The sequence below is a fragment of the Numenius arquata genome, chromosome 4 (assembly GCF_964106895.1).
Source record: "Numenius arquata chromosome 4, bNumArq3.hap1.1, whole genome shotgun sequence".
In the NCBI taxonomy this organism is placed as follows: domain Eukaryota; kingdom Metazoa; phylum Chordata; class Aves; order Charadriiformes; family Scolopacidae; genus Numenius; species Numenius arquata.
In genome coordinates, this window is record NC_133579.1 from 5,310,807 (window position 1) to 5,330,516 (window position 19,710).

Here is a 19,710-nt window from a genome sequence, read left to right on the forward strand (position 1 = left end):
GCCCGTCGATGACAGAAAAACTACTCAGCAAATAATGTAGTTGGCAACACCCTACTTGTATTCCCTGTAAATCTGAAGAAGCATCTACGCACAGCACCTAGTTTGAAACCACCGGAAAGACACTTTTAGCCGTATTTCATGTGCCTTCCCTCAGGCGCACGATGTGTAAGGTCAGTGTGATATATAGAGTCAGATCCTCCTCAGATTTGTAGGGGACAGAACACGATTTCCACACAGGAGCTACCAGCATAAGTCATTAAATTATTATGAAAAATCAGGACTCAACTGAGAAAACAAATGTACTATGGTAGAATACATAAAACTGGAAGAGCGCATTTCATTACCCTTTGAGAAGCTAAATGTCACAATACATCAACTGGGAGATTCAGGACAACAAGCAGTATTCATTTTGCAGTTAGAGTGACTCCCAAACACACATTGTATGTATTATGCCAGATGATTAACATTTAGTTACCATTAGCAAAAGTTGACAAAAAATTTTCAATTTAGCTAAATCTCTCAGAGGAAGTCAGTTCAACTAAATCTAAGTTTTGTATGTATTTCCTGTTTAAGTATCATTTCCGTACATAGGTCTCCAAATTGAAAGCAGGAACAATGAAATTCAGTGATTTGTATTAATAGCATAATTATTTAGTTTTTACACAGCGTGCATAAATTATTTTATACCTAAATGGAAAAGAGTCCAAAGGACCATTTTTCACTATTTTTGGTAAAAAATAAAAGATTATTTTTTTCTTTTATTGATTATGCAGAATCTAATGGAAAAATCAAATTTGCCAGGTCCTTGTCTTCTGTAACCACAGTCAGGATGACTGTGATGGCTGCACTTAAACCAGAAGGAAATATGGAGTTTATAACAATCCTAGAACACGAGGACTTTGCATTTATCTCTGTTTTAGCACAGACACCTCAGCTGGAAGATACAGCAATATGAACAGTTCATGACAGTCACAGGGTTAACTCCCCATCAGGAGGTTCTTTTGTAACTCCAGTTCCATGTTGAATTTTATATTTGAATTATACAGAAATAAATATGGTCTTATATAGGCTAATTCCTGCCTAACTACCAGCCCGGCGCTACTGACTTCTTCAGAGCACGGGCAGCTTTGTGGAGGAGCTTTGTGTCTTCTGGTTTTGGTTATTGCAGAAGTTCTCTCACGTGTGGTCTCAATCCAGCAAGGGAATTGTTTTGGAAAAGCCTGATGTGAAGCAGACATGCCTTCCTCCCTTCCCTGGGGAGTTATGAGACTTAGGAAAAAAAAAAAAAAGGGCTTTTTGCTCACTGAACAAAGGTCACTGCAGGAAAATCTCTCCTGGCTGAAAACATATTAATAAAGGAGTGGCTGAAAATGAGCAAAGGGTACAAACCACAGACTGCAACTGGCAGTCCCTTCCTGTGAGCTGGGTGAGTGCTGGGAGGGAGGGGTCAGGACCCTGGTTGTCTGCACCAGGTCTCCGAGGAAGTTTCTTGCACAATTTAAAGCTCTCCTAATAGTGTTTGCCATCTCCTTTCAAAGAACTCTTCCAAGATCTGCTTTGTCTTTCAGACAACAAAACGAAATGGTCTTTATGCTTCTCCATCTCATCCCAGTTGCATTTCTCTATTCACTGAATTCACTGAATTTTTTTTAGAGTTGGAAGGGACCATAGAGATCATCTATTAAGACCTTCAAGTTTATTTTACACTTGACTCAATAACAACGAGGTCTTCCAGGGACTTTCCTGATGCAGTCGCATACTCCCAACGGAAAATCTGGTTAAGCAAAGAGTTTTGCCCCCAAGGTCATTGCCAGACAATGATTCTGCTTTGTCACTGGTGTTAGCTGTATTTCAGGAAATCTAGGAATGTTAGGAGAGCTACAGATCTACAAATTCTCCATAATCCCAAGTTATATAACATTCCCTGTGGGAGGAAATGTTCTAGGAGAGAAAAATGTTACAAATACAGAAAACGTTCCTGTAAAGCCCAGATATCAATAATTACTCACTCGCAACTAGTGGTTCTGGCTCTGATTGTCTGAAGTAAAAAGTAACTTTTTCCAAGTCAAACAGTGCAACCAACGTATCTTCTAGCATGGCTTGCTCATCAGCCTAAAAAAGGCAAAAGAAAAAGTGAAATGATCATTTCAGCCAGATGTTTTCCGTATCAGAAATAACACAAGAGCAGGATATAAAAGTAACTACAGAATGTTGCACAACATTTCACTGATGCAGCGTATAACCTAATTAACTCCTAGATAACGTAAATATCTTTGTTTCTATTGGCATTTTCCCTTTTATTACTAGTCCAAGATTATTAAAATGAATGTTATCATTTCACATAGTAAATTAATAGGTAATTTATAGCTACCATTACTTCTCAAGGCTTTTAATCAAACAAAACTGTAATTATTCTTCATGTAAGATACCAGACTTCAAGAGCTTGTCTTGACACCAGGTCTAGCTTGTAAATTAACAGAGGGGAAATGTGAAAACCAAATTCTTCTTTTTAGCAATTTTCTTTAAAAAAATGCCATAACTTTAGCATTGCATTTATAAAGAACAGATGAGAGTTCACCGTGTCCACTCTAGGCACCAATAATTGAACCAGTAGCTCAGAACAAGTACTACAGCTCAGGGTGATTTGCACCTTCATCTACAAAACTCTAGATGCAAATCAAGTCTGTAGATATGCCAATATTCGGATTTGCACCTATGATTCACTCCTGAACTAAAGAGATAGCTGAAGATATGCAGACTAATCTACCAAAAAAGCATCAAGAAGTAAATTCCTAGCTTCTCAGGAACTGAACCTTTAAAAAAGGAAAATAGTCATCTATAAGTATGGTTATCTTGAGTAAAATATGCAGAGCAGTTACAGCAGAAATCAATAATCACTTGAAGTAATTCTAGTCTTTACACAACCCTCCCCTAGCACCTTAAGTTAGCAGGAGCCAAATGGAAACCTGAGGCATGCATTTTTCCTCCTCTAAGAACAGAAACAGTAGGAAGGCAAAGAATAATAAACTAGCTGCCTATAAAATAAGAATAAACTGTAGCTTACTGAATTATAGAAAGGAAAAAAAAAAAAGCGGCACCCTATTATTTTCCCTGATCTATACAGTGAAATAGCATCCCCCCTTGTATTTATGAAAAAGCAAAGCTGCTAGAAATATTTTGTCTCCCGGCTCATTTTATGAAGTCTCTATGGACAGAGCAGTTTTATCAGCAGAATAGTCCGAAAACCATCCAGTGACATGGGAAATCTTTGCACAACTGCTCGTTCTTTACTGAACTCGGGCCATAATGAGTGTAATTTCCTTCAAATACCCTTGTTTAAAATAACACGGATCATTTGTAAGCAAAATAGTGCTGAGAAGGTACTGAAAAAGTTGCCTTTAAATTCTTTTCCCTTGGTTAAGAACAGTTACACAGAAGAGACTAAATTTAGTTTTATTTTCAATTCGCGAGTGTATATTGCTGGTATCTGATTATGTGAAAATAGCTACGTAGCATGCATTTTCACTACAAAGGAAATCTCTACAATCTTGAAAGAAAAAACCCAGAAGTATTGAGTGCTGTGAAGACAACAGTTATTTTGTGATAACATGACAACTAAGCACACGGAAAAACACAAGACAGGCAACCAACTGAATTTACTCTTGAACTCTGAGGACTCCAGCACCAGGACATGTTGGTGCTGCATGGTGCCAAAAAGCATGCAAGACTCAAGACATGAGCCCAAACTCCTCTGACCGTGTTTTTTTCACTTACTCCTCATGTGGATAAAGAACCCTCCTGTTTCTCAGCCTGGAGAAGAGAAGGCTCCAGGGAGACCTTAGAGCCCCTTCCAGTCCCTAAAGGGGCTACAGGAGAAAGGGGGAGGGACTCTTGATCAGGGAGTGGAGAGATAGGATGAGGGGGAATCACTTTAAACTGAAAGAGGGGAGATTTAGATTAGATCTTAGGAAGAAATTCTTTCCTGTGAGGGTGGTGAGACACTGGAACAGGTTGCCCAGAGAAGCTGTGGCTGCCCCATCCCTTGAAGTGTTCAAGGCCAGGCTGGATGGGGCTTTGAGCAACCTGGTCTGGTGGGAGGTGTCCCTGCCCATGGCAGGGGGGTTGGAACTGGATGATCTTTAAGGTCCCTTCCAACCCAAACCATCCTATGATTCTATGATTCCCTCAGGCACTGACTTTATCTGTTTTTAAGCTGCACACCTCATCCCAACATTCCCTGTCCCACACAAGTCCACGCAGGTAGCTCAACTACCTGTGAGGTAGTTGCTCACACCAGCTCAGATCAATGTTCTCCAGCAATACCATAGACTAAACACTTCATGATTGTCATTTAGAAATGCCATTATTTTTATTGATCTCTTTTGCTTCTCAAGTTTATCAGGTCAACTTGTCAGCAATTTGCTGCCAAGACAGACAAGGCAAGGCAAGAAGGGCTTTGATACTAGGAACATCGTCTGTTATTTGTGTGGAGTTTTACATCAGTAGGATGTACCAAATCAGTTATTTTCAGCGAGCAGCTCCAGAGATTGAGAAGACTGACACGGAGCAGACTGCACAGACTGCCTCACAATTCTTCAGGTTGGCAGGAACCAGTCTAGTGTGAGAAGCAACTTAAATAGCTGAAGCAGCACTTCGGATAACTGGGGATTAGAGGACTACAAAATCACGTCCCTTTTTTAATTGTTTCTTAAGCCATAGCTCTTTGCCAAGCCTTCTGAAGAAACAGCAGACTTCCAGTTTCCCTGACAGGCTTCGAGGATTTGCCCTACGACAGGAGGAAAACAAACCAGCACTTCTAGTCCTTCAACTGCTACAGACCTATTACTTTTGGGGAGAGGCGGTTTTAACATTATCCAAACCAGGTATTTTATTTATCTTGCGTTGCTGCTTATCACAATCTGAAGCTCTGGTCATTGCCTAATACTACATTCACTCCTAGGGAACAGCTCCGATAGCAGTGGGGAGTCAAGGGTAAACTCGCTATCTGCTAACTCAAACCAAACATAACACTGTCTTTGTGGAAAACATATTTCCCAGATCACAAACAAACATTTCCCCTACCTGTTATTATCTTAAAAGCAAACTTTCCGAATAGCAGCCTATTAAGTAACAAAAGCTGAGCAAAAATGACACAGAAAATGACATTTATAGGGGTGTTCAGGGAACAAGCACAGGCTGTGACCACGGGTACCACACGTGGTGTCTTACCAAGTTAGGTGAGAGCAGGGACTGGAAATGAAGGAGAAGACCTGCACTGGCTATCTGTTCCAACCACCTTCTGCTGGCCTCCAGCGTCTCCATTTCATACTCTTTGTTGTTGTCAAACATCTGATTTAAGGCCACCATTAGTTGCTCTGAAAAAGCGCAGACTGTGGCCACCAAGCTCTGACAGAAGACCATGTCTCGCCTCAGTTGTATCTCGCTGTCTGTGATGGGTAAAAGTCAAAAGAGGAAAAGCAAAAATGGAGCAGGAGATTAATTAACAGCAAAGGAACTGGGCTGGATTTTTTTTTTCTAAAAAAAAAACTCTGGGTCTAAAACCCAAGTCATTTTAATGTGAGGTAAATTACATGTTTATAGCATAATGTTATTCCCGGTAAATAGCATTCTATGACCAAAACTGCCATTTCCCACATTAAAGGATTATTTTATAATTCTAAAATTATATAGAAATGTATTTAAAATCTGGAATTAAAATTATTTATTCATAAACAATGCATATTTATCTTGTAGATTTTAATGTACATGCCATCAATCCTATTTACTTTTGATGTTACAAGATGGGATGCGAGTCAGGTCTCTTTGCTGCAATGTGAGAACCAGCTGGGCACAGGAAAGCAAGGATGATCAGAAGCTCTTAATATGACTGAATCATCTGATCAACTCCACAGCTTCCAGCTGGGTAGGGCATATGAAGACTGCTGTAAAGTGCAGGCAGGGCATATAGGACTTTTGCTAACAGAACACAATCCATCCAAATGAAATATATATACATATATATGAATATGACGTCTATAAAATAAGCACAGAGCAGCACCACATATGCAGGAAGCAGCAGAGATTCATGGTGTCAGGAAAGTCCAGGACAGTTCCCTAGGTAGAAGTCTGTGGAAACATTAGCAGCTGATTAAAATTAGGGACTAGCTAACCTACCAATTTATCCTGGAGGGCACAGGCATTAGATTAGCTAAAGGTCAAAAGAGTTAGAAATATGTTCTCAATAAAGTACAAAATTGTGGTGATAAATATTCAGTGCTTCCTTCTTCTCCTCTTCTCTGAAGGTCTTTGAGTACTTTATCATTATGAGCTGTTAGGCAAACATCAATCACAAATGGTACAGGTAGACTTAATCTTTCTCAGAGAAGGAGAAGAAGATTAGGTGATACCGAGGTCTTCCCGAAGCCTAAAATCTTTGTCTTCACTTTTAGATTCCTCTGCCTCTAAGAGGCTTAGCTTCTTTTCCACCCTCTCTATGGAGCTGGCAAGACTTTAGATGACTGGATAAGCCAGGAGAAATAATTCTGTACTCACAAAATTAATAATGACTTTTAAAAATTGCTTTTGTCGGACTCCGAGCATTTCTCAAAGTAACTCCATTCTATCTGTTTGCCTTCTGAGATCTTCCTCAGTCTTTTCCTTGACTATTGATAATAGTGACCATTCTTTTACTATCATTTTGATTCCATTTGCCAGCTTCTCAGGACCTCAGGAATGTTTTCCATAAATGGCCTAATCAGTACTGCTTCTGCACTGTGACTCAGTGCTTTTTGTTTTCATTATTAAAATTAGCCCCTCTCGCTCTCTTTCCAACCTCTCAAGTTGTGCAGAATCCAGTACAGGCAGAATTTTTCATCTTTAAAAACTCTACCCACTTCCAGCTTCAAAAATCCCACTGGCTTCTCCGTGGCCAAAACCTTTCCAATGTCACCGCAGTGCTCAGGGGTTTGAGCCCAACGCACGTTCTCTCTCCTCGCTTTGCTCCATTTTCTCTCTGTTTGTCCAACAGCAGCCGACTTTCAGTGCCTTCCTCTGCCCTGCCTGCTTCTGACGCAGCCCCCTCTCGTGTCTCCGGCACCTCATTTCCAAATCTCATTTCATACTACTTGAACATCAGATACTGCATACAAAAAGATTTTTATACAAAATAAACTCTAGAATTTACGAACTGAAGAAACCATGTAAATAGGGAAAACTGCTTTTAAAAAAAATAATCAAGTCTGGGGTGTTTTCTCAGGTCACTTCTTATTTTAAAACACCTGAGGAATTAATAAGAACTTTTATAACACTTGGAAGAAATCTGACAACAAAGAAATGTTTTATTTCCCTTTACAAAACTGCTGCTATGTGTCAACAAAATAATAATGCATTCATATAGTGCTGCAAGATGATTAAAATAATCAGCTTTTACAGTCAAATGTGACTGCTTACTTGAACACTTATGCACCTACAAACTGTAGAGAATCTTCTGCCATAAGCATTATTTTCTACATACTGATTTACTGGCATTTATTTTGCAGACACACATGCCTACTTTGTGTATTTGAAGCTGTATGGGGTGATGGTAGAATAATACACAGGATAATCAGATACCTTCCAAAAAGGATGGACTTAAAAAAAAAAAAAAAAAAGGTATTCTCTAAAACAAGATAAAAAGAAAAGTATGGGTTAGATAGTAAGGTAAGTCTGGAAATAGATGGGAATGAAGAAAAAAGAAAAAAGATAGCAAATAGGAAAAAGGCCAGAAGAAAGACAGCAGAAGTTCTGCGCACAAGCTCAGTGATTTAGCAGTTACTTCATCTGCCAAGATGCAAAGTAAATGATCGGAGAAGGTAGCCTGCATTAAAAAAAAAAAAAAAAAAAAGAATGAAAGAATGTGCAATGTTTGTTAGAAATGTCTTTGGAATTGTTGTATTCTTCAGGAATCCTCACTTTAAACACAGGGGTAAAGTTGTTGATTATCAGGTTATCGCATCTGAGAATATTCCCCCTTTCTCTAAACACAGTATGCTGTCCAAAAGCAAAAAATAAAATAAAATCTGAAACCATCCGTGTTCACTTCCCCAACTCCCAAAACAAGCAAAATTACCTGTATACTCAAGAAGTGCCAAAAGTATTCGTGCCTTCACCTCTTAAAGAAAAAAGAAAATACATTGAGGTCATGGTTAACAGTGTTTTCACCAGTATAATGCATTCGCAGTTTCTCATTTTATACCAGCTTAACTCAAATTTCTTGTGTGGGCAAATTCTGATTTATACCTAGAAAATAGCAGAGTCTCAACTTCACTTAATTTTAGATATGACTTGATAAAACTGATAATATTCAAAAGCACCAGCACTGAGAAAGACACACGTGAAGAGGCAGTTGTGGTCTCAGAGTACACGTGTACCAGCTGGACAGGGCAAGTCCACATATGAATTCCAGTCTTAAAACTTTGAAAAACAAGACCAGTTTTCACCGATTCTCACACTACCCCAATTCTTTCTTTTTCTCCCCCCCACCTTTCTCGTTCCATACTTAGCAATCTCAAATTATCCTCATTTTAACGTATACCAAAACATCCAGGAAAAACACAACAGCATTTTTATTTTCATTTTATTCTCAGCCTTCAGGATTTTATTTTGCTTCAAACATTTGTTTTCACTTCACAATCTATGAAGTAAAAAAGCACAGATTAAAAAGAAAAGTCTTCATTTACAGACAAAAATTTGGTTTTATATCTCTTTTTACTGGGGTGGGGTTTTTTATTTGGGGGGTGGGCCCTTCTCCAAGTTTGCAGGCTGAAGACAGTGATTCTTCCCCTCTATCACGTACCAGAGCACAGATTTAAATGTGTCAACCACCGCTGCAAGGAACAGGCAGATTAAAAAGCTGCCATAACCTTAGAGAGTGTCAAACTTCCAGGACATCAGTTGTCCTACAGCACCTGCCTGTACGAACACGCTGCTACTTCCCATGCTTTTTGCATCTTTCCGAAGTTTCACAGAATCACATGGGGTTGGAAGGGACCTCTGGAGATCACCTACTCCAACCCCCTGCCAAAGCAGGTCTACCTACAGCAGGTTGCACAGGAACATATCCAGGCAGGTTTTGAATGTCTCCAGAGAAGAAGACTCCACCACCTCTCTGGAGACACTGAAAACCCACCTGGATATGTTTCCTTCATACACCCAATTTTCTGTGCAGTCCTATTCCAAGCCCTGCTCAACGCACCAGCAGAGCTGCGATAGGGCATATCCACAATAAGACAATTTGGGAATATATTGGCCCCCTACTAAAACTAACCTGATAGGTTTGAAATTTGAATCGTTTGAAATTCAAATACAACTCAGATGACGGAACTGACATTGGAGTCGACTGTATCAGCAGCACTGTCTCCAGTCTGTGTGTACTTGAACGTATCTATGAAAAGCTAGAATCTTCCCCCCAAAGGGGACTATGCTTAAAAAAGAAGAAAACCTTTCAAGCCTGATCTTTATCCGTGCTGTGTACATATTGCAAAAAGAACTGGCAGTGCCTACGCTTCTGAAATGCATGCCCACGGTATCTCAAATACAACCACCAAAACACTCAAAATTATGGGTTATTCTTGAAAATTGCCTGGTGATAGGTCTTTGCTTTAGCCTTCTGTCTTCTGAAAAAAAAAAGCAACCCCACAAACTTACAGACATTAACAACTTGGCATCTTGGAGCCTGAACAATGCGGGGAAATACAGCTTTTATCTGAAAAATTTAGATACATTGAGGCTATTACTTGCAGCTTATTTTATATCAGATTTGTTGGATCTCTGAATTCAGAAGCATTTGAAGTACCTATAAATAATGATTTCCTGCTTATGGGAAAATTACAGGATGCTGCAGATCTCCTTTATCATTGCTATAAGTCTTCTCCGTTTCAAAAAATACCCACAGGCAAGAGAGTATTTTTAGGTTATTTGTATAAGTAGAGACTTACCTGGGGTTAGGAGAGAACATTGGATGTCAACCATTTGCTTTTCAACAAATTCCAAATGCTATGGTAGTTTTCACCTCTTCATGCTACACGGCGTATGGAAAGGGATAAGTCCCTAGGAATTTCTCTTTAGATCATGCGATTTGTTATGCAAGATGCCTTCAACTTCTTTTATTCTTTAAATAGTTTGTACTCCTTTTTTTTCCTAGTATGATATTCTAATCTTTGCCAGTAAAGGGTAGATTTTATTTTTATTTTGTTTCTCACATGTGAAAATATTTTTGAAATAAGATTGAGATTTGCACTGCATGTTTTATGATTTAAGTCAAAATACATATTTTATGCCTTTAATGAATGAAACGCTCCTTCGCTCATCCTAATTTAAATTAAAATACATGGGGACTCTCTCAATTGCTTAGTATATCCTCTTTAAACTTAAAATTATTGTGCTAGCAAAACAACTGCACTTCCTCATGTGACCAGCTGACTAGAAATTTGACTTGCTCTGAAACATTCTTTCTTTTGACCAAAAAAAATCTTACCTTTCTTTTTCTTTGGGAAAAAGCAACTACAGAAGTTTCTCCTCATCTTTTCTCCCTTTACACCTTTCTGTTGTTGTGCTGGCCACTTTTGGTTTTGCCTTCCTTCTGAAGAATCCCTTTTTTTTTCATCCATCTTGTTGATTTTCCCCGATTCCCATGTTAATATCTCATGTATATCCAAAATCCTGTACCTAACATTACTTTTTCTCTTTACAGCAACCATTGAATTCCTGCGTTGACTAGTGCTCTTTCCTGCACCAAAATCAAGCACTCCATCTTCAAAGATCTGCCTCTGCCAATAACTTATCTTTATCTCTATTGATTTAACAATTTAGTAGGCCCAGTCACTCTTGAGAAATGACTTTCATCTTTTCTGTAGTTACTTAGGTCCAGATAAATCCTCCTAGAATCTGTACACTATTTCAGAGAACTCTTCAAATCTATCAACTCAATTAGCCTTCCAGGGCTTTCTCTAATGATATGGTAGGACAAATGAAATGAGACAAAACAAACTCCACATATGTTTTAAATTTACTGCCAAGGAAGTTTTGGTTGTTTTTTTCTGGTTTTTGTAATCTGTGCAAACCTTCGTAGTTCTTTTTTTTTAAAATTGCTCTCCCAATTCCAATACTAAGAAAAAGAAAACTGACACACCAGAATGATCATCCTCGAGGCATTCTGAGTTCTCCCATTTCTTCATACTTATTAAACAAAATAAATAAAAAGAATCCTAAGATCTATGACTTAAAACATCTCATTTTTGTGGGGCTCCCATGTCTCCTTCTGCTTTAAAGCCCTAATCAGTCTAAACTAATGCATGTTCTACAATGAAACAGAACAAGACATGAAAAAATACAATAGCCTGTGGTATTTTTATGAAAATAAAAATAAGTCAGTTTTCAATAAGGAGATGCATTTACTGAAAGCATTCATCCTTACTTTAGCATTCATCAATAATGGTTAAGAATGTTTTTAACTGGAGGTTTTAATTATAACTTTTTTTCCCCATGGTGAACAAAATAGTATCTGTGATCTCCTATGACTACTTCCTCTAGAACCTGCTAGAAGAGACATATATCTGCTTTCCTCAGTTATTAAAATACTGCCTTTTACTTATAAACAAACATGAAGATTCTTCTAAAATCCCAAGAATTCGTTCAACTTGTCCTCATAAGCCCAACTAAGTACTCAATTTAGGGACATCTTTTGTTTTTTTCTGAATCAAGTGAATAAGAGGGAAAACGGGGAGGTAAATTGCTGTACTACTTGTTACGTTTTCAGCCAGAAATAGCTCAGGGCGACACTAGTGGTTCTTCCAGGCATCCTGACCATTTGTGAACACCACGTGCAACAGCAAGATTGGAAAGGAGAAAACAAGAAATGAAGAGAAAATTTAGCTGCTAAAGCCTTATTGACCCTGCGTTGTGCTCATCTGATTTCAGTTAGATCCATCTGCTGGTTGTGTCTCAAGCTTAATTTATGCAGGCCTAAGCCTGTTTAAATCACAGCAGTCTCCCAAAACTGCCTGAGGGGCACATTTTTGCCGTGAATCTTTTCAACACTGAATTATATATACCTGTCCAGACATGCCTTGGAAACTAAGGCTTGAGAAGCAATTATTCAGTTCCGTTCTCCTATTTCTCCTTCATGCTATTTGTGCCAGGGAAGCCACAAGGCTTTCGGGTACCCTTTACATCACACCAACTCCTCGGTGTTCCCTCTCAGGAAAAAGCATTAGTGATACCAGTTTGGGGAGCAGGGGGTGGAAAAGGAATCAAATTAAAGGATAAAAAAACTACAAGAAAATAGAAATATGTAAAAACTGATGGTGAATAAGCAACCTAAGATGGTAATTTTACATGTAAACCCATAAATGGCACAGAAGCCAGTTGTTGGAAATCTCTGACAAAAGCCCAGATGCCACAGATGAAAAGGGAGAGCCAAGAATATTTAAACTGGGCAGACGCAGTGATGAGAGAAGGTAAGGCAGAGCCTGGTCTCTCCTTGAACAGCAGAAGAACAACGGCTTTTCCTATTTAGCTCTCTGACCATGCACCACTCACAAGCATCACAGTTGCAATGAAGTTAGTTACTATAATTTATTAATAGAGAAAACATATTTTAAATCCGAATTTCTAAAACATTAGAAAATGCCACCAGTTTTATTGTTCTGTAAACATTATAGTAGTATTGTAAAAAGAGAATTTTTGTATTTTAGAGAGGCAGGGAGTCATTTGGATCTTGCTGAACTGAAATTTTGTGGTAGATTTAAAAGTAAATTTATCTGAATAACGTCAGCTCAACATTGAGGGTATATGACCACTGTTGAAATGGGTGAAGTCTATTAACTTGTTTGCCATAAATAGAATTATGTGAAAATGGTCTACTAGGCTTGGCTTCAGAAAGGAGGGCAATGAAGGGCTGTTAAAGAGACATTTCCATTCCTCCTGAACTGTGAAAGAAACCATGATTAATACTTGAATATAACTTGGTTTAGGCTGAAGATAGATCTGTAGAAAAAACATCCAAAACATTTATTCATTTTTCACTCAGTGACAACCACCATTAAACTAAAGGAAGTATTCTTAGTACTGGAGAGTCAAGCCACTCTGATTGACTCCAAAAATAGGAGACATTTTTGCTGTCATTTTTATAATTTTCTAACCCAGGGTCTGAAAATATGATTGTATCTGAAATGAGAAACCAAAAGTCAGAGGAGGAGTTTGTTTGGTTTGGCTGGTTGGATTTTGGAGGTTTATCATCATAAAACTTATCAGAAAGTTCTTTTCCAGTGATCTGAAATGTAGCAGTTTCTTTATGGGACACCATGGAAATCAGCCAACAAAACAAAAGAAACTAAGCACACACACACAAATCATTTAAAGATAGACCTGACAAAAGTTTTTGTTCCCACGTAGAATCCTAGGGCAAGTAGTTTTATAAAAACATTTTGCTCATTATTTCCGTCCCTGGAGGTGTTCAAGGCCAGGCTGGATGGGGCTTTGAGCAACCTGGTCTGGTGGGAGGTGTCCCTGCCCATGGCAGGGGGTTGGAACTGAGTGATCTTTAAGGTCCCTTCCAACACAAACCATTCTATGATTCTACGATTCTGTTTCTTTATCAAACAGCTCAGGAAATAAAGCAGAAGCTACAAGCAAGATTTTCTGGAGAGGAATGAAGAAAGAAGGAGCAGAAAAACCCAGCTCATATTGTTACCTGATGGTGAAGAGGAGCAGAGTACTAGGTAACTGTTAGACAGTGGTGGAAGGGAGGTGGAGGAGGAGGAATAACAGGATCAGTTGTGATGGAGCAAGTGAAAATCAGTGGCAGAGGTTTGGCTTCATGGTAGAAGAGGGAGCATGATTTTAGAGGGATAATGACTTCAGATCCATGACAGGTAAGAGCAAGATCTAGGACAAAAGTTGTCCTGCAGAGTCTTCATCTTTCCATTTAAGGTGGTAGAAAAAAAGGGAGTTTGATTTCAAGGAAAGCCCTGTTTTAGCCCCTTTGTCAGTCCCTTCAAGTTCTGTGACAAATCAGTCAAACCCAGCAGACTTCAGCAGCAACTGAAATAACGTAGCAGATGCAGCATATGGTTCATTTGTTTTCACTTTTCAGTTTTCTGAAGCCAATAGGATGAGCCTGAGACAGCTGAGATAGTAACAAGTTTAGTGGAGTGTAACATCACAAAAAAGCCCTGAAATCCAGGCATTTCCCATTGACTACACTGTGCACAGCAAACCTTGCCTGGCAGCAACACGAAGCAGTTTTATCTTTCCCTTCCCCAGGCTCTCTGTCATTAATAAACTGGTTTTTTATGTTCACGCTGTTCTTACTAACCTTCAACAAATTTTCTGATGTTCTGGGCAAGGCTCCGGACGCTGCTGGGGAGGTTCCAAGGGTCTTGCTTGATGTGGAGTCGTAGCCTCTTTGGACAGTTAAGCTTCGGTTCCATTTCCTGCTGAAATTCTAAGCGAGGACAAAAATACTATTTTTCTGCTTAAACCTCCTGAGGAAGCCACAAGTAAGACATTATTTCTTCCTCAATATTTTCACAGCTCAAGGGGGTATGAACTTATTTAACTCTAGTTAAAGCTGGGGTGACAGGGCTAACTGTCATCTAAGCTCCCTACTTAGTCAAAGGAGAGAGAGAGCAGCATCCCCAAACATGATTCTTTCTGAATCAGGTACATAAGATAGAAGGTGCCTCTCTCCATGGAGGAAGCAGGACCCTGGAACTTTTGTAGGCAAAATTAATTCAATTAGAGAATTAAAAAGAAAATTACTTATTGCTTAACCTGGTCTATCTTTCAAATCACTGAAGTGCTCGTTCTACGGTTCATGAAGATGGTGCAGATCAAGAATAAAATATCTGACTTGTCCATATCTTGAATCTAACTGAACGTTTATTATACCACTGAAGGGATAACATTTTGTTGTGTGAGCCTGCCAGGTACTCAATCTGAAACACTGGAAACACAAGAGAGCAGAAATGCTCTAGGTTCATCCCCGCTATCTTGGTCTCAAAATAGGAAAAAAAAAAAGAGGGGGGAAAAAAGGGAAAAAAGGTTATGCCGTCTTTTATGCAAATTCAATGAGGGAGAAGTACTTCAAGCTCTGTAAAACCAGATAATTGATGCACAGTAATTATGCTCTGTTGACTTCAGTGGGATTTTGGTGATTTATAAAAGCCAAAGATCCACCTTCTGGCCATGTAAAATCAGCTTTCTTTGCCAAAAAGCATATGCAGGATCAATAAAATCATGATCAAACCTAGTATAGATATTAATACAATATTCAGTCTCTGATTGAGCTTTTTTTTCTTTTAAAAACTCGTTTTTAAAAATAAGACCTTTGCATTTTTCATCAGTCTTATGGCTACCAACAGAGACCTATTTATACACTTAGACTTAAGCAACTATGTGAGTGTTAGTAGAGTATCTGAAATTACATGCAGATTTTTTTTATATCATCAGTAACACTTATATAAGCATATATTTGCCATAAATATTACTGTGACTATAAATTTACATTTGCAAATTATTTATAAATCAACTTCACAAATAATAGTCCTACAAAAAACAATTAAAATCTGGCATTCATAATAAAATAGATCAGAAATGGCTTCAGTAGTTGAGACAAAAATGTAATAAAAACACCTGCAATACAGAAAACACGTTTCTTGCTTCGGAAACCTCAGCAATTCTGTAAGTCAGTCCAGAGCCTATAATTTAAAGCTGACTTCCCAACAAACCTGACATTCTTTCATACATTGCGCAATAGAAGTGTAAGAAGCCCGTTTTCATACAAGAACAGATTCTACTTAACAAGTATTTCAACAATCAATTACTGCAGAATACGCCAAGATTAAGCAAAATCAGTTCTTTTACACCCAGCTCAAGGAGTAGATACCCATATCTATATACCCTTCAAGCTGCCCTTTGATTCTCATAGACAGAATCAAACGTTACCTTGGAGGCCTCGACCTGGTGTAAAGTATTTTGTCTGCTCAAAGGCCCTCATCACAGCTGGTCCTTTCAGAAGATTGACAATTGAATCGACCTGTTGGGATCAAGGTTCTGTGAGAAAGATGGGTTTTTTTACAGCAACGATTAGAAATCCTTTCTTTATGAAATGCAGACTACAGACAAGCAGCTTTTGATTCTTTCTTAATTAATGGCTCTCGTTAAAGTAGCAAGCTAGGGACTGTTAGACTAAACCTAAGGATGTGTTTAACTTGCAGTTTTGAAGTATTTACAGAAAACTTAAGGAGAATGAGTAAATACATACCAGCCCAGTAAACAGTGGAAAGCAAAAGTAAAAAGAAAAAGAAGTATTTGCTAAAGACATCTTAGCTCTAACATGGACGTTAGTATCAAAGCCAAGAAAAGTAATCTCATACTTGACCAAAAAGATGCTCCAAACAGCTATGGAGCTTGTCCTGTTTATCGTGGGAGATTCGAACACTTATGGGAAGCTCATCGCCTGAAAAAAACATTTTAAAATGAAAAATTGTTTAGAAGTTTCCGCAGATTTTCCAAAATGTTTGTATCTTAGATAATCTGTTTTGCACACAGACTGATGCTTAGGCTTTCAGGATTATTTTCAGTAACTGTTCTCCCTACATATTTTGCATTTAGTAGTCACTCGTTAACACAGAAAGAGCTCTTAAGGAAAGGATCTTATTCAAAACCCAACCGGCCAAGGTCCTGGACAACCTGCTCCAGACGACTCTGCTCCGTTGGACTGGATGAACTCAAGAGGTCCCTTCAAACCTCAGTCACTCTGTGACCAGAACAAACGATTCTTCTATGCTGGAGAACATCCTACACACCAGACTAAATGGCTAAGTAATGTGAACTTAATACAGCAGACCACAAAGCCACTGACATAAAATTTATATAGGGACTCTACAGAAAACTGACAATCTTAACGTACTTAATAATTAAATGTTCTGAGATTTTAGTAATTCAACAAAAATACAGCATCCAAATCCTGTATTTGCTACGAAGCTTTTAGCGATACACACCACATCATATCCTAAGAGAGTATGAAGGAGAAGGACTCTCCTAGGTCACTGCCCCTCGGTCACTCACTCTCAGACAATGGGTGATGCAACCTGAACTCTTTCAAAAGCTGTGAAAAATTGAGCTTAAAACTGGTTTTCCTCCGTGCTGCTGCACTGTCGGATAAGAAGTAGCCCCTTGATAATTTATAATCCAAATTTATTCATGGTCAATCTAGACTCATTTTTCTTATGTCAGTGAAACACTTAAATAGCACTTTTCTCTCCTTGATTTTTTTTTTAGCTCCTTTAGACGTCCTTACAGCCAGTAGTTACAACCCTTCACAGGATTTTAATTGCAACAGATGGAGCAGAGTGCCAAAAAGCCCTGATCTGGAGTTAACCAGGTGAGCTTTGAAACTAGGAGAAAATTTAAGTCATCAGGAGAGTGGGAGTTTCACTGAGCAGCAGTATTTATCAATGTGAACACTGTATCAGGCACCTGAGTTGGTACCTCAGCTTGATGCTGCACAAGTGCATACCAGCCTGTATATATCTTAAGTTGAAGATACAGACCCTGGGTCTCCTCTTTTATTAAGAGTTCTCTACGGCTTTCATCCTTTCCTCTGCATCTGCTAAGCTCCTTAAGTACGTATCACTTCTAGAAAGCACCTGCCTAGAATTGCATCATTCACAAGGTATCTCAGTTACCTTGCAAAATGTCATTAATACTTTCCTGTCCCAACTCACGATACTCTTCTCCTGATACAACCAGCTATAAAATTTGCCTTCTTTATGGCCATGTCACAGAATCATGGAATGGTTTGAGTTGGAAGGGACCTTAAAGATCATTGAGTTCCAACGCCCTCCACTATGGGCAGGGACACCTCCCACCAGACCAGGTTCCTCAAAGCCCCATCCAGCCTGGCCTTGAACACCTCCAGGGATGGGGCAGCCACAGCTTCTCTGGGCAACCTGTTCCAGTGTCTCACCACCCTCACAGCAAAGAATTTCTTCTCACTGGTAGCTCATATTTAACTAATACGCCCAGTTCTTTCTTTTCCTAAACCATTCCCAAATGATAAACTCCCAGCTTAGTGCAAATATTTTTTACTGTTAGTCCCTGAGCATCTGACCTTGTACTCCATGCAGTTAAATCCCATCTCATTCCTATTAGCAGCTGCATTTATTTAAATCCAATTTGTCATGGCATAAACAAGAATGTGCTGCTATGTGGTCTCACATTCCTTCCTGCAAACACACACAGCCGTATCCCACCCTCTGGGCGCTGACGCAGGCTGGGAGCGCATCCCACACTCACCTAAAATGCTCCTTGCTCTCTGCAACCTTAACGCACCGCCACAGCCAAGGCACGACAGCGGTGAAAAGCAGCGACTCTGAGAGCTCTAACTAATTCAGTCTATTCACAGGGATGCTGGAACGTTGGCTCTCTTTCACAGAAGGACTCCTAAATGCAGCACTAGCAAAATGGTAAAACCTCTGCTACCAAGCAGGATGTAATTTTAAAAACAAAACCAACAAAACTGCCAGGCAAGTGAAAAGAATAAAACACAATAAAATGAACAGAAGACAAGATTCATAGCTGACTTTTCTAAACGTACCTGAGTCCATTTCATCACTGTGAAAATAAGAACTGCACTGACTGCTACAAATGCTGGTGAATGAGGCAATGGAGTTCCTATTGCTGTTGCAATCGCTTGGGAAAAAGAAAACACAAAAGGAAAAAATAATAAATGTATTATATAAAGTCATGTCCTTTAACACCAGCTCTGTATCAAAGTTTTCCCCTTTTAAATTTAATATAAGATAGTCTGTACAAATCTTCATCAACAATAAAATCCCTATATTTAGGTTATCATATAATTTTCAACCGTAGGAGGACTTAGAGAACCAGATTTTCAAGATATATGTCTCAATTGTCTCCCTTCACCTTGCACATGAGCAAGTACTTGCAGAATATACCCTTTCAGTGCAAAACAACCAACTTTTATTACACAAGTGACAGTTTTTGAAACTGTGGCCTCAGATGTTTTCACTGAATTTCACTGAATTTCACTGAATTTTTTAGAGTTGGAAGGGACCATAGAGATCATCTAGTCCAACTCCCCTGCTGAAGCAGGATTGCCCAGAGCATGTCAGAGCATGTTACTCAGGACTGCATCCAGGCGGGTCTTGAAAATCTCCAGAGAAGGGGACTCCACACCCTCCCTGGGCAGCCTGTCCCAGGGCTCTGTCACCCTCACCATGAAGAAGTTTTTTCTCATATTTGAGTGGAACCTCCTCTGTTCCAGCTTGTGCCCGTTGCCCCTCGTCCTCTCACTGGCAACCACTGAAAAGAGTCTGGCTCCCTCCTCCTTCAACCCACCCTTGAGATACTTATAAGCATTGATAAGGTCTCCCCTCAGCCTTCTCTTCTCCAGGCTAAAGAGCCCCAGCTCTCTCAGCCTTTCTTCATAAGGGAGACGCTCCAATCCTTGAATCATCTTCGTTGCCCTTCACTGGACTCTTTCCAGTAGTTCCCTATCCCTCTTGAATTGGGGAGCCCAGAGCTGGATGCAGTATTCCAGTTGTGGCCTCACCAGTGCAGAGCAGAGGGGGAGAATGACTTCCCTCGACCTACTAGCCACACTCTTCCCTATGCAGCCCAGGATTCCGTTGGCCTTCCTGGCCA

At 39.3% G+C, this 19,710-nt stretch overlaps 1 protein-coding gene across 1 annotated transcript in view; it reads right to left on the reverse strand.

The window, feature by feature from the left end:
• The window catches only part of PREX2 (phosphatidylinositol-3,4,5-trisphosphate dependent Rac exchange factor 2), a 190,951-nt gene that overhangs the window by 44,718 nt on the left and 126,523 nt on the right, over positions 1-19,710 (reverse strand). The window contains exons 27-33 of the mRNA XM_074146851.1: positions 18,641-18,735; positions 16,416-16,498; positions 15,985-16,075; positions 14,354-14,482; positions 8,108-8,149; positions 5,230-5,447; positions 2,010-2,112 (exon numbers count right to left, since the gene is read on the reverse strand). Coding sequence (XP_074002952.1) covers positions 2,010-2,112; positions 5,230-5,447; positions 8,108-8,149; positions 14,354-14,482; positions 15,985-16,075; positions 16,416-16,498; positions 18,641-18,735 — 761 coding nt within the window. The remainder of the gene's footprint in view (positions 1-2,009; positions 2,113-5,229; positions 5,448-8,107; positions 8,150-14,353; positions 14,483-15,984; positions 16,076-16,415; positions 16,499-18,640; positions 18,736-19,710) is intronic.